General features: G+C 35.3%; 1 protein-coding gene across 11 annotated transcripts in view; it reads left to right on the forward strand.

The window, feature by feature from the left end:
- ZNF280D (zinc finger protein 280D) overlaps positions 1-14725 on the forward strand; it is a 53651-nt gene that overhangs the window by 23057 nt on the left and 15869 nt on the right. For all 11 annotated transcript variants that reach the window (XR_012776236.1, XR_012776237.1, XM_075505946.1 and 8 more), the window contains 11 exons: positions 201-310; positions 2066-2295; positions 4719-4876; positions 5302-5402; positions 5499-5645; positions 6239-6373; positions 7930-8174; positions 9361-9501; positions 11231-11293; positions 12127-12245; positions 12438-12474. Coding sequence is in view for 9 of the 11 variants with exons in the window: in XM_075505946.1 (XP_075362061.1) it covers positions 201-310; positions 2066-2295; positions 4719-4876; positions 5302-5402; positions 5499-5645; positions 6239-6373; positions 7930-8174; positions 9361-9501; positions 11231-11293; positions 12127-12245; positions 12438-12474 (1486 nt within the window). In the remaining 2 variants the exon portion in view is untranslated. The remainder of the gene's footprint in view (positions 1-200; positions 311-2065; positions 2296-4718; positions 4877-5301; positions 5403-5498; positions 5646-6238; positions 6374-7929; positions 8175-9360; positions 9502-11230; positions 11294-12126; positions 12246-12437; positions 12475-14725) is intronic.

The following is a 14725-nucleotide window of genomic DNA, read 5'->3' on the forward strand; positions in this document are numbered from 1 at the left end:
TATATCAAACAGAACAAACTGAAACTCAGTTTGGAAAAAAGGGAGGGTAGTTAAAAGATGGTTGTAAAACCTTGGTTATGGTTACTACAGCTATGTCAATTGTAATAGTTTTCATTTGAAATAGCATGTTTTGCTAGAATAATAAAAATCGAGTATTCTGCTTGTGAATTCTGAATCTTAACATATTTTAAATTTTACAGGTACAAATGCTGCATCAAGCACCATTAAAAATGGAGGACCTTTTCCACGAGCTTGTCCGAAGTGCAATATTCATTTCAATCTTATGGATCCTCTAAAAAATCATATGAAGGTAAAATATTTTGGGGCTGGTAAACATTATAACAAACTTATGTGGGCTTCTGTTTGGTTCTGAAAGAGTGCCGTGTTCTGATTTGAAGGCAGTCTGGCTTCTGGCTATAATCAACCAGACCCCAAATGCTCAATGTCTTGCAGTCTTGGAGAGGAAGAATGGAGTAGGGGAGCTCTAAATCTTGCCACTTTTGGCCTTATTTTTCCAATGAATTGATGCATATTTGTTGTCTCTCTATGATTTCTCTCTGCCACTGCTGTGACTACTTGAATCATTGGTCAGATTCAGGTGAATTTGATGAAGGTAAGTGCCTATGATAATAGGCAGCTAGTTGACCCACATCTGTGTTAGATGCTACTGAGACAAAAATGACAGTGTGAACTTACCTTTTTATCTTGATATATCATTTGGTAGCTAAAAAAGTTGTTAAGCTGAGGGGAAAAACTTAATTTGTAGTTCATACTTAAGCACTGTGAGAAACAAAGCTTTCAGAAACTGAGCATCACTTACTCTGCTTACGAAACTACTTGATATTGTTTCTGGGAACATTGTTTCCTCTAAAATATTTATTATTATTTGGCAAAGATTCATGCAGTTCTCGGGCATATGTATTCCATTTCAGGGGGTGGAGAAATGGCTTTGCACTCTACATACAGTGTGAATAACCCACGCAAAAAGGAGTATAAACTACTGTGTAACAGAAGTCTGTGAGGCTCTGAGTTACTGTTAACACAGATCATTCTGATTTACTGGGCTTAAGATAAGCTAAATGGTAGCTACTGTCCTCTTCAGCTTCAAAACACAATTAAGAAACATACATAACAGTGGAAAAAAATCAAGAGTTTTATCTTTCTCTTATCATTGTTTGTAGGGAATAGCTTTTGCACTGCATACATCAACTGAATGAAAGGAGCATTGAAGAAGTGGGTTTACTTAGTATTATTTAATTAAATCTTTAGTTAAACTATAAGGGATAAATATACTGAGTTACACTTCCACAGTAGGAAATGAACTCCTTACTAGTAGCCTTATAGAAAATAGTCCTGCACAATAAGAACCATTACTCAGCAGGAGAAAGATCTGTCATCTGAAAATGCTAATTTTGTTCACTGTTGGAAACTTCATAGCATCTTCTGTATGAAGTACTTTATACTTTTTCAGAGTTAAGTTTCATATTATAGCTATTGGGTTAAGCATTCATTATGTACACTTTGACATAAAGAAGCTTGAACAATGTGTGTTGTGTGACTTAGAATTTCTGAATTTTTCAGGAATGCTGGAAAGAACTTATGCAGGTTTCAACATACGTCCTCCCCAAAGAAATAAAATATAAGACTTTCCATTAAGTTCTCAGTAAACTTATGCTTGTCAGCAAAATACTTGCATAAAAGCTGTTTTTCTCTTTCTTGTTATTAAATATAAATGAAGTAGACTTTTTTTCTAATGAGTAAGGCAACACTGGTATTCTGATTTCTAGCTCAAATTTATCTTAAATGAACCTATGAGAATAATCCCTTTTCAGCTTTTATAATATATAGTATCTTATTATCTAAACACTACCTACAGATCAGTTATTGTTCAAAATCCATATGTGAATATGAATAAAGTTGGTGTGTCAGAGAATTGAACCTTGCATCTAACTCTAGTTAGTGAGTGGCTTCAGTTTTTAAAATGCTGTTGTCATCAATGCAGTTTGGTAAGAGACACTGACACCTTTGTCTCTGTCTGTCTCTTCTTCTCCCCCTTTCCACCCAGTATTGTTGTCCAGATATGGTAAATAACTTTTTCCTGGGAATGGCCAAAACAGAATGTTCGAGCACAACAAGCAAGACTGCTGAATCTGAGAAAGGAAAATTGATTATGTTAGTTAACGACTTTTATTATGGGAAACATGAAGGTGACACCCAGCAGGTACAACAGGAGCAGAAGACTCATACGACATTCAAGTGCTTCAGTTGTCTGAAAGTTCTTAAAAATAACATAAGGTATTTGAACTCACTTCCGTAATTGTTGGTCACTGACAGCCCATAGCACTTAGTCTCATGCATTAAAAATTTGTCTCTCTGGAACATAAATTCTTTTCTTATTGAAAACTGATAATATTGGGTGACTGAACAGAAATTGAATTAATTTTTACTGTGCATGTATGGCCATAACTTAAACTTTTTACATATTAGAGTACAAATTTTAATGGTATAGAGTTTTAATAAGAGCAGTTGTAGGACTTCAGGGTTAGAAAGGGCAACAGAAAGTATTTTATGATGTGCCATCTGGATTGGTGGTGGTATCAGTGGATGCGAGTGTTAATTCCCTTTAGGGATGCACAATGACTAATAGTTGGTGTTTTACTCATGTAACATGTTGTTTTGGTGGAATAATTTTACTTCCAAATGCTGCAAAAAACTTCAGTAAGCTGTTTTAATAGGTAGACAAATTCGTGTTGTACCTTTGGAAGGTAATGTCATTGAACTCTTTTACATGCATTCTTCAAGAGAAGCTGAAGTAGCAGAATGTAAAACTGAAAAATGGAGTATTCCTTCAAAGGGCATAGTCTGCAAGTTAAAATGAACAGGTTTATGCTACCATTAGACCTACATTATTGCACAAAACAAATGTTTCATGTAATTACAAGCATTGAATTTGCTATTAATCATTAAGTATGTGTAAATCCTAAGTAAAAGTGCTGGTAATTTGTCTTAAGCAGCTTGAAAATGTTGTATGTTGTTAGACTTTAAAGGAGTTTATGGTCATGATTTTATAGCTGCTGTTAATTATGGCATTTATTCCCTTGCTATTTATCTTTTTAAGAGCAATAAACAATGTTTGATATGGGCCAAGAGGTTTTTCTTCTGTTTTTGTATGCGTAATACTTTCCAAATAAGCCTTTCTTGCAGTATCATGAAAAGTAGTCCACAGAAAGAATACTTTATTAAGATACTGCGTTCATTTTAAAAAAACATTTTTCAGGCACTATTTTCTACTCAGTATTATATTGTAAGCTTTTGGTGCTATGGTGCCTATGCGTTCCACAGCAAGTCATTAAAAATGAGCACTTAATTTTTTTCTTTGAATTTCTCTAGAGTTGACTTTCAGCCATATTAATTTTTGCTGTAACTTTGTAGCTGCATTCCATAGTTCTATAACTAAAGAATTTTTATTCCAAGGTGTATTTTAGACATTTAACCATTTATAGTAGACAAAATAAATACATAGTACCTCTCTACTTGTAGTGGAAGTTTTCTGGACCTTAATTCAGAAAAGCACATAGTGAGCCATCAGGGTAATCCCCTGCTTCCTTTAAAAGATCTGTGGTTGAACACACCATTGAAATGTTCTGTTAAGGTAATATGCAGTACTAGTGTCAATTCCTTTCTTCTGCTTAGGTACCTGGATATCTTTAGCTTTTTTTTTTCTCCTTTTTTCTTTTCTTTTTTTAAGCAACTGCATGATATTACAAGCTTGACCTCAAGAGACTATTTTCCTTGCTCATTTGTTTTTTCCAATTCCAAGGTCACCACTTTGAGAACTACATTCCTTTTGTGAGTGTGACCTACATTTAATAGTTCCTCTGGCTGTACTGAAATGAAGCACATTAAAAATAGAACAGTTTTTGAAGTTTAACAGTAGCGGGTTGTGCAACTAACCTGTCCTTGTGCTGCTCCACCAGTAACCTGCCAGACCTGCCAGTGTTGTCATGGGTGCCTAGACTTCTCAGCCAGAGTAGGTTCCTACTATAGATAGGTGGACATATTAATAAGGAAAAGGTAGTAACTTGAAGTAGTAACATACTACCAAGTTTCTCATACTCTTTTGATTGTCAGCTGCACAGGCATTCTTTGACTATCCTTCATAATTCAACTTCAGTCCTAAATGCTTTACACAAAGAAAGCTCCGGGAACTCTGCCAGTTTTGAATGTAGGTGGTTTCAGAAAAAGCTATAATGTCCTAATTGCAGATATGTTCTTTCTACTTCATAGTTTTCAGCAGACCTAGAGTTATACTTTGCTTCAGAATATGGCTTTGAGACTCTGATGGTGGTGAAGTGTGAACAGCCGATGTGCTTTGTTGTTGTTGCCTTTGCTAATTTCCCTTTATTTCAGGGCAAGAATTTTGTCTAAGCAAACATGAAAAATGCAATAGATTGCTTAGTCTTAAAACATGTTTCAGATATGTTGCATGTTCCTTATAATAGTCGAGATTTCTTTTTAAGCTTTGAAAGGTGATTTCTGGTGAAGTCAGCTTGCTTAACTTTGCCTTTTTTCTTTTTCTTTTTTTTTTTTTTTTTTGGTAATTGAGAATTACTTACAGAGTAAAGTTTCTAAAGAATCCTGTACGGCTTGCTTGTGGTATGTCATGTATAGAGAATGTTAAAATGTAGTTTTTTGCACCTGTTCACTATCATTTAAAGGTTTATGAACCACATGAAACATCATTTGGAGCTTGAGAAGCAGAGCAGTGAAAGCTGGGAAAGCCACACCACCTGCCAGCACTGTTACCGTCAGTTTCCCACCCCATTCCAGCTTCAGTGCCACATTGAAAGTACACACACGCCTTATGAGTCATCTAGTAAGTTGGATTGTATCACATTGACTCTTTTTGTGATGTAAAGTTTTTAGATATATTCTGACCTTTGTAACTTCAGAATAAAGCTATTGTGCTTTAAGAGCAATAATCTTGGTATTTTATATGGGAGCTGAGTACTCATTCAATTTATGTTAGAGCAATGTGTGTAGGAAAAAAAAACTTTAAAAAGCTTTTTGTTTTGTTTTTTTTAATTGAAAGCTTGACTGCAAGAATTCATATTGTTTAAGGGCCTTGCACTCCTGGCTTCCTGCAGTTGTACAGAGAATTTCTTCTGAAGAGTAGAATAATCGTTAGATTGCTTTACCTTTATAGATTTATACAGTTCACATATACATATGTATTACAATTTTATCTACTTATGACCCCAAATAAATTTTAACTTTCTTCTTGTTTTTCACTTTTTCTAGCGATTTGTAAAATCTGTGAATTATCCTTTGAAACAGAGCAAGTTCTTTTGCAACATATGAAGGACAATCATAAGCCAGGTGAAATGCCGTATGTTTGCCAGGTATCTTGGAGTGACTGTTTTGTATTTAGATTACACCACCCCTTTGTCTTTACTGTCAATAAACTTTTAACAAGAAAGTCAAACTTTTTGTTTTAGGTATGCAACTACAGATCCTCAGCTTTTTCAGATGTAGAAACACATTTTAGAACAGTTCATGAAAATACGAAACATTTGCTATGCCCATTTTGCCTCAAAGTAATTAAAATTGGAGCACCATATATGCATCATTACATGAGGCATCAGGTAAGCAGATATTTTCCATCCTTAATGCTAGAAAAATGCTAAATATGTCGTGAATCTCTCTCTGAAAAAAAAGCGTAACTGATTTCTATTGTTGTTACTGGATAAGAATAGTTAATAAAATATGGTAGAAGAAGTATGACTGTCCTTTGAAACATCTTTAAGGGAATTGTTAGAATTTGTCATGTTTTTGCAGGACAGCAGCTCCCTGTTTAAAAAATGTCTGAATATCCTTGAAAGAATATCTCTGCTGTTTGGTTTCTTCGTTAAGTTGTAGTGATGTGTTCTGCTTTTGTTGAGTTCACTGCTTTTGAGTTCACTAGTTCAAATAGAGAAAAAGATTATGAAGTACTGTGTCTTCTTGTAACTGGTAACCTGATTCCTCCTTCTCTTAGTAACGATACTGCCTTGCATTTTCAAGTATTTAAATATTCCCTCTTTAATTCCTACACAGTATCTTGGCTTTGTACAATATTAGGAGTTTGTCCGGTTGATATTTTAGAAACTGGATGATCTTTGCTTGAGACAAGCTAGGGTAGGAGTTTTGTTTATAATGACATTCACGCTTACTATAGATTGTCTTCCATTTTTAAAAGAAAAAAGGAATATACCGTTGCACCAAGTGCAGACTGCAGTTTTTGACATGCAAAGAAAAAATGGATCACAAGACTCAGCATCACCGAACATTTAGGAAACCCAAACAGTTAGAAGGATTGCCTCCTGGAACAAAGGTAAGTGTTCATACAGGAAAACTAGAGGGGACAAAGTAAAAAAATGTATTGGTGGAGAAAGGGGTGGAATAGGAAGAAGTACTTTTCTCCTTTCTTTTCCAAAGCAAAGATTTTTTTTTTTTTCCCACCTCTGAAACTAAAACTCAAAAAAATACTTCTATTGCAAGAATTGCTAGGCATAGTTTTATGGTTTGTCCTGGTGATCTGTGGTGTTGCTGTCTGTCCCATTCTTCCATACATGTTTATGCCAGTAGCCCAGTCAGTGCTGTTGGTTAATTTGCCCCCTCCCGTTTATCCTTTCTTGTGCTAGGAGAAAAGGAGATGGTCTGGATGTTGGTCTGAGGGGTCTGCATTGTTTCTTGTGAAAGATTTTCAACCTGTGGAAGATGGTGGCAAAAAAATCATATAGAGTGCAAGACCTACTTCTCCACAGACAGTATGTGCTTAAAACTAGGTTCACCAGGTCTTTTTTAGCTCCAGCATTTGAAGGGGAAAAAAAACCCCACAATTTTCTAAGTGTTTTATGAAGTAAACTTGGGTCCCCTCAGAACACTTAGGCTATCTTTAAATCATTCTTCCATTTCTTGAGAAGGAACCACTTAGACTAGGATTTTCCTGTAGATTTCAGGACTTATTCCTACAGTTTTTTCATGAAGTGTGAAGATATATGTCCTTTCAGTTGAAAGGAAGAAGAAAATTAACATTTTGATCAGCTCTTCACAGTTCATTTGCTGTAGAATCAGGAAGGGAAAATGACTGAACTTGATGTTGATTGTGTTGCTTGGCAGAGTGTAAAGCACTGATTGTCTAGTCTGTGACAATACCTCAATTTTCTAAAGATTTCAGGGTCTTCATGATCTAATAAAAGGTTAGGTCACATTAAAATTTTGGTGTTAGTAGACCTTGACAGGACGTAGATGAGACTGAAGAGCTTGGAGCCAGGTTTAGAAGGTGAGGTGCTTCTGAACTATGAATATAGGCAAGAAGTATAATTAGGAGTCATGCTGTGAGTGAAAACTGGAGAACCAAATTTAAGGGCAAGACAAGGAAGTGCGATAATACCAGATGAGAGGTCAGAAACCAGAATTAGTCCTTGGGGGTCTAGGATGAGGAGCAAAAATATTTGAAGGAAGCAGAGTGGCTAATCATGAGGCAACAAGACACAGGGCTTTTGTTAAATCCAGGCACTGATGGGATTGTTTGATATTCTTCTCAGTAGGGCTAATTGGCCTGACCTTTCTATTTCTTTTCCACAGCTACATTTTTTTTTTTTGTTTTAAGAAAGCAGGATGTAGCCAGTTGCAGGTCTGAAGAGAGAGCAGTGTGTGTTGTCATGGTTAACTATTTCCACCAAAACAAGAGTTTAAGCATCCAGTAGACTATTGAGGTTAGGTTTACTCTAAATCAACAGTATATTTTTCAAAGTAGTCTTTACTGAGGAGTGTTTCTTATGCTATGATTTTTGTACTGAAGTGGCTTAAACTTTGAGACGAATAGAAATGGGAACTTAGAAAGCTTAAATCTAAATAGAAAAATTTTTCATTTCATACTGGTAGGTGACTATTCGAGCATCTGTTGGATCTCTTCAATCAGGATCATCAGCTACATCTTCTGTTAGTACAAGCACTTCCACATTTCAGTTATCACCTAAAGCTAAAAATACGACCACTAAAAATCATAACAGATCTAATACAAATAAGTCAAAAGCAAGATCAAAACCAACTACATCGAAGAAGCAAAATGCATGGACCAACAGCAAAAAAAAAAAAGAAGTTACAAATACAGCATTGCATAATCTAAGGTAAAATGTTAGCATTAAAAATATCTTTAAATATACTTTTAATATAAATAACTGATCATTTAATTATCTTTCAATAACTTCTAATACAGCAATACAGAAGATTTGATACTTCAGTTTTGTAGAAAAAGCCGGTGCATAAACTTTCCACGTACTGGTACTGTGATTATAATTCTGAATCTTCATTCACCAATTTTATTGGTGGTAGACTACGTTATGATGGAAGAACAGATGTTCTGGAAACTTTTCTGTTCTAAATTTAGAATTTTTCTCTGCACAGAGCCACAGACTCTTGAAATACTGACTCGTTAGGCAGATTTATGTTTAAAAGTGACCTGTGGAGGGGAATACATCTGCCTGGATGTTCTTTGCAAGTTTTCTTATGGAGGGAAAGTATTTTCCTCCTTCAATTTTTTAAGGGTTTTATTTGAACCTGTTATTTAAAAGGTTAAGTCTTGTCTGTCCTTGGAGATACCTTAATTTGCGGAGCTACCAGGAAAAAAAAAAAGTAAAAGCAAGCTGTTGGGAGAATGCTGTCCTTATATTTACAGTTTACTGGGTTTTGCTATTGTTACATTAATAATTGAATGGGTGTTTTATGGACTAGAATATAACTTCATTGGCTAAGATGAGTTAGCAATTTTCTTTGTCAAAGACTGTAGACGTATCCCTTCCAATAAGGTGCTAACACTCACAGTGTGTAGCTCCGAGACATCCAAAAACAGCCAGCAAAATTGGGGAAGAGCAGGATTACATTCTTGCTTTGTAGATATTTCAGAGCTTGTGGGGAATATCGGGGTGACAGGAAAATGAAAGGCTTTTTCTGTGCATTGTGGTGGATGAAGCATTTCTTTGAAATCCTTCTCAAGTACACAGAGGCGGCGGCAGCAGCTGAAGTTGGAGGTTCTCATCTACTGCAGTATCTTGTTTCCAGGAGTGGCCAATAACAGATGCTTACATTAACTTTCACTGTTTTATTAAGGTCATAATGACAGTATAATTCAAGAAAAAACAAAATTTTCTTCATGTGTGCTAATACAACCTATAGTAACTATTTAACTGATACATTTTTAAGTTCCTCATTTTTTCTCTAATGTAGGTAAGCTCGCTACTGACTTAGAGCAAAAAGTTTGAAATAGTTGTCTTAAAGTATTGATATTAACTATTAACTTTTCCATATTACTGTTAGGTATCGTTTGGGAGCTCACAAATGCATTGAGTGTTACTCAGAAATAAAAGATTTTGCAAGCCATTTTCCTGCTTATGTCCACTGTAGCTTATGCAGATACAACACTAGCTGTAGCAAAGCCTATGTGAATCACATGATGAGGTAAGATTTCTTCAAAATTTTAATTGGGTTATCAAATACTTCCTAAACTTATATAGGGTGTGTTAAACGGTTTTATTAGCTGAATTTTGAACTGGGTCATAGGACAGGCAGGGAAATGTGTAAGCTTGGATTTTTACTTTGTAATGAAGGCTTAAACTCCATGTTCTTGTTTTGCCTTAAAAATCCAGTGGTTCAGGCAGTGTTCTATCTTTGCTTCAGAGTTTCTATGGGATCTTCCATAATAATTTCAGACAGACTTAACAAATAATGATTAATTGCTGCGTGTTCTCTGGGTTTCAGATTGAATACCTCATCTGATTTTACAAGTGCTGAATGCATACAGCCGCAGCTATTGCTAATGAAATCTGTGCTCAGAATACCATGTAAAGGATGTCTCATATAGCATACTCAAGCGGATACTTTTTCTTACACTACTTCCGGTCATCCGTAAAAATCACATCTCATTTTGCAGGAGGTTTGCCACTGATTGTGAGGCAGTGTAGGGTGTTAGTGATGACAGCTGTAAAAAAGCCTGTTAAGAAAAGAAATGTGTTAGTTTTCAGAGCAATAAAATTATACTATACGGTACTTAGACACAGATCACTTAGCAGTGATAGTAAAACAAAATTTTGAAAACCTACTTGTTAATCTTGTGCCCTGAACAAGCCAAATGTATTGCGGAAAAATATAGAATACAGTTATCTTGTTAAATACATGTGTGTATAAAATGCTTTGGCATTTTTGAATGCTAGAATTCTTGATTTTATGACCCAAGTCTTTAAAAGTTTTTGTATATATTTTATATGTTGACCTATTCATATTAATTTCAATACTCATGTAAGTCCTAGGCTGAAATAGTTTACATGCTTTTATGCATATAACCTATTGGTTGCATGCTTTAAAAAATAATAAAAATTAACATGCTTAATTCCTATTGTACAAGAGAAAGTTTACTCCAGAAGGGGAGAGGGGAGTCTAAGGTAAACTGTTCCTACTGTTGCCTATGTTCTGGGTACTGTCAAATTCAACCATGCAGTAAAATAGCCAGTCTTTTGTCTTTTGTCTCCTTGATGTGCTAGTGTTCCCCCTACTTTGATCCCTTGCAGCATCTATCATCGCCTTTTTTGGTGCATCGCCTTTTTTGGTGCATCACCTTTTTTGGTGAGTGTAAGGAACAAGGGATGGTGAGGAGGAAGGCTGTTAGAAGGAGGGTGTTTCTGCAGTAGAAGCTCCTGTACTCAACTGCCTGCTTTTTGTTTCATATGGGAGTACAGTGTTGGCACATACTTAACCTGCATATGAGAACTTACAGGTTGTCTGAAAATGTGATTTGTCTCATTTAAAGCCATCCCTTTAGGAAGCGTGAGTTCAGCAGAGCTTCACTTCCTTTGTGGAGCACTGTATAGCTACAGCCATGGTGCTTCAAGAGCTAAACTGCTCATGAAAGTAATGTAACTATGTTCTTGCAGGACTGTGCCAAGACAGTTAAGCCCTGCCCCTCCCAAACTCATTATTTACAAGAGAGCCAGTGTTTTAAACTAGAGCTGAGATTTACAAGTCTGTAAGCTTTCAGCAATTTATTGTTTTACAATAATACAGGTCAGTAATTGAGCCTTCTATTTTCATGCCTTGTCATAAGCAAATTGCAGTACTATGTACAGTGTAGGGGATATGTGGAGTAATGTACTCAAGAAAACCAGTCTAAGTGGTAATGTTTTCTTATATTTAGTTTTCACAGTGCTCGTCCAAGTAAAAGATTTTGGATCTATAAGAAGCATTCAGAAGAGCTACGGTAATTCAGCTTTTTTCAGTTGCAGATCATTATTACAGGGGAGGTTTAGAATTGGATATTAGGAAAAACTTCTTCACAAAAAGGGTTGTCAAGCATTGGAACAGGCTGCCCAGGGAAGTGGTTGAGTCACCACCCCTGGGGGTATTTAAAAGATGTGTAGATGTGGTGCTTATGGACATGGTATAGTGGTGGTCTTGGCGGTGCTAGGTTAACGGTTGGACTTGATGATCTTAAAGGTCTTTTCCAACCTAAACGATTCTATAATTATGTTTTTACTTTCTGATAGTGAACTGATTAGTTAAATGAGATTAGAGCCTTTTGAATTTCTAGACTTCCACAATTTAGAAAGAGCAGGGAAATAAAAACGTTAGCTCTTCCTCTAGCAGTGTCGTGTTCAGTGACAAATACTTGTTATTTGTCCACATTAATTGACTTCTTTCTTAACCCTGAGCAGTTTTAAAAAATATTTCTATTTCTTTGTTTTCCAGTTATTCATAATGTGCAAAATGGAGGGTGGGGAGGGGGAAAAAAAAAAAAAAAAAAAAAAACAAACAAAAAAACCCAAAACTGAGAAACTCATGCTTTACAGATAAATTTCTGTATAAAGGGTGTTTTTTGTACTGCGTCCTGCATGGAGGTGCCTTGGTAATTGACTAGGATTTCCAAGTGCTAGTTGCAATATAAAAAGTAAGAGTATGTTTTTGTGAGTCATCTCATCTAAAATTGCAGGAAATTTTATTTTTTTTAATAGTCTGTCCAGTTGCTCTAAGTTAAGAAAACTGTTTTCACAACTATGTTGTATTTATACTTCCTTTCTACTTTCTCTTCTCTAGAGGTGTGACTGTAGTATGTCTCAACTGTGATTTCCTTACTGATGTTTCTGGCTTAGATAGGATGGCCACACATTTGAGTGAAAGCCACACTCATACTTGTCAAGTTATTATAGAGAAAGGTGAGTACATGTAGTGTCTTTTTTGTATAGTATACTATATGAATACATACATGTGGGATGCCTCTGTGTTATTGCAGTCCTTTTTTCTGTTGCATTATCATTATTTCTGTGTACTTGGATTTGAAAGTGAGTACTTCTGTATTTCCACATCTTAAAATATTTTTTAATGAAATCCTTTATTTTTATTTTCAGTTTCTGTAGATATCCCAACTGCTGAACAAGTATCTGAGTAAGTTTTGTTTTACTGCTCAATGTTTATTTCTTTTAGTTTAGTGACAGATGGCCAAAATTTGCACTTTGAACTTGGTTTTCTTTTGAATTTCATAGAATTTGAAATGTATGGATGAACATAAACCCTTACTTTACTAGTGCTTTTTGCTTTTACCATATCCACAATTACAAGAATGGGGAGATAAAATGATTACTTACTGCAGCCAAAATCAAAACCAGGTTTTTGTTCAGTTTGGCCAAAGAGGCATAAATAATTCTTGCAGTATTAGAACTTCTCAATCTTGAGTTCTAAGTCTAGACACAGTGAGACTGTTACTTCAACTTGCTTTTAATCCTAGCTTAATTACATGAGTGTTTTATGTTCTTTATGTAATATTAATATGAATTAAAAAAAGTTAACTTTATTGAAGTAGGACAAATTCCGTCTTAATATTTTATAAATATTTAGAAATTATTTTCAAAATGATGTTAGTTCTATGACAAAGGTATACTGTTTTGTATTAACTTCTTAATTCTTACTTTTGAAGAAAAATTAATATGAGGATTTTGGCTTTCAATTTTTTTAAGCATTTGAAAAAGAACCTGCAGTATTGTGGAGATTGTGTTGCAGCGTTTGCTTAGGGTTTTTTTTAACCTTAGAAGAATCAGATGTGCCAAGCCATCCCCAGTTATCCTGGAACAGTACCTGAGGCTTTACAATGTAGCTTGTGAGCCTACTTATGCCTTAGTTGAAAGTTCAAGGGTGTGTCAATTGAATCAAACATTTGAGTTCTTTCTAAACAGTTTCAGAACACAGGAACAAAAATGTCAGTTAGACTGTAAAGATATTTTAAAAGACAGAAGAAAATAGTTTAGCCCTGATTTAACAATAAGGTGTCATAGAATCCATCTAGCCTATGGCAGGATTCTAGAAGGGATTACATATTCTCATGCATGATGAGAACTCTTCCAACAGAGTGAGAAGTTCTTGGGCCTCTAAGCAAGTCAGCCTTCACTTGAGTATTGGAAATATCCCCAATAGGTTATTTCATAACTATTAAGTATTTTCTTTCTTAGTTTCCATAAAGTAGCCAGTAAGAGGGGATACTGGAATAATCTGTCATCTGATCCAAACATGGAAATACTTATCTTTGGCTATGAGTAATGGTAGAGCAAAATATATGCTATAAACTTCAAACCTCTACTAGTAACTGTTTAGCATGTGATGCAGTTGAATAAAACTGGTGGTCTGATGGGATGACTAATAGACATTATTAAAATGAATTTAAGATATTCTGGCAGGAATGAACTGGGGAAGGAAGTTAATTTGGGAAAGGATTTCAAAATGCCATTTGAAAAATGAAATTTCTGATTTTGGAGCACAGAATATTGAAATTGGACAAAACACTGGAAAGAGTCATCTAGGAGGGTGAGCTGTGTTCCCTTCATTAATCCAGGGTAGTTTGTGTCCTTTAACAGTTCAGATTTCAGTGAAACTCAAACAATGGAAAAATAAAGTGGTGAGCTATGATACAACCTTAGCTTTTCTACTTGGAGCTGGCATTAGGTGTTGAGAATTGCTGAACTATATGTAAGGAAAGGTTATAGATGTATTGAACGGTGTGGAAAGAGGTACAGTTGTGGCAGGCTGTTGTCAGTACTGCACAAGGATCTTGCTGTCTCGAATATATTACAGAGATGTCATATGAAAATATTTAAGAATGTTGGATATACAAAGTATGTATTACTCAAACAGATGAGTGAGCACTGAAAAGATTTGAAGTAGAGTCAAGAATACGTGCAGGTTTGTTTCCGCAAGCTGTTAGATTAGGACAGATGCAGATAGCCATTATTTTTGAGAGCTCTGATGTTGGCATAAGGTTAGCTACTGGTACTACGTGAGGTGATATAATCTGTGATCGTGCTTTTTGAAACTGTCATGCTCATAAACTTCATTAATTTCAGTAAATCTTGTCCTGTTCCGTATACTAATTCTGTGATACTTTGGACAAGAATATATCATTGCTAAACCTAAGAGCATGAATATACCTGTGTAGCAGATTTTTTTTTTAATTAATTATTTGCAGTACAGAGCACACACAAAAATGTTCATCTTTTTGCTGGATGGTTCTTCATGGTACTCTGTGGTTTGCTTTGGAAGAAGAGGAACTTGCAGACAATATTCATAACTTGCTGTGTAGTTTCTCAAGGATCTGTGAATGTTTCTTCCCATTCTTTGACCTATAATTCAATGAGGTATGACTTGTTTA

This window comes from Mycteria americana, chromosome 6 (genome assembly GCF_035582795.1).
Source record: "Mycteria americana isolate JAX WOST 10 ecotype Jacksonville Zoo and Gardens chromosome 6, USCA_MyAme_1.0, whole genome shotgun sequence".
Lineage (NCBI taxonomy): Eukaryota > Metazoa > Chordata > Aves > Ciconiiformes > Ciconiidae > Mycteria > Mycteria americana.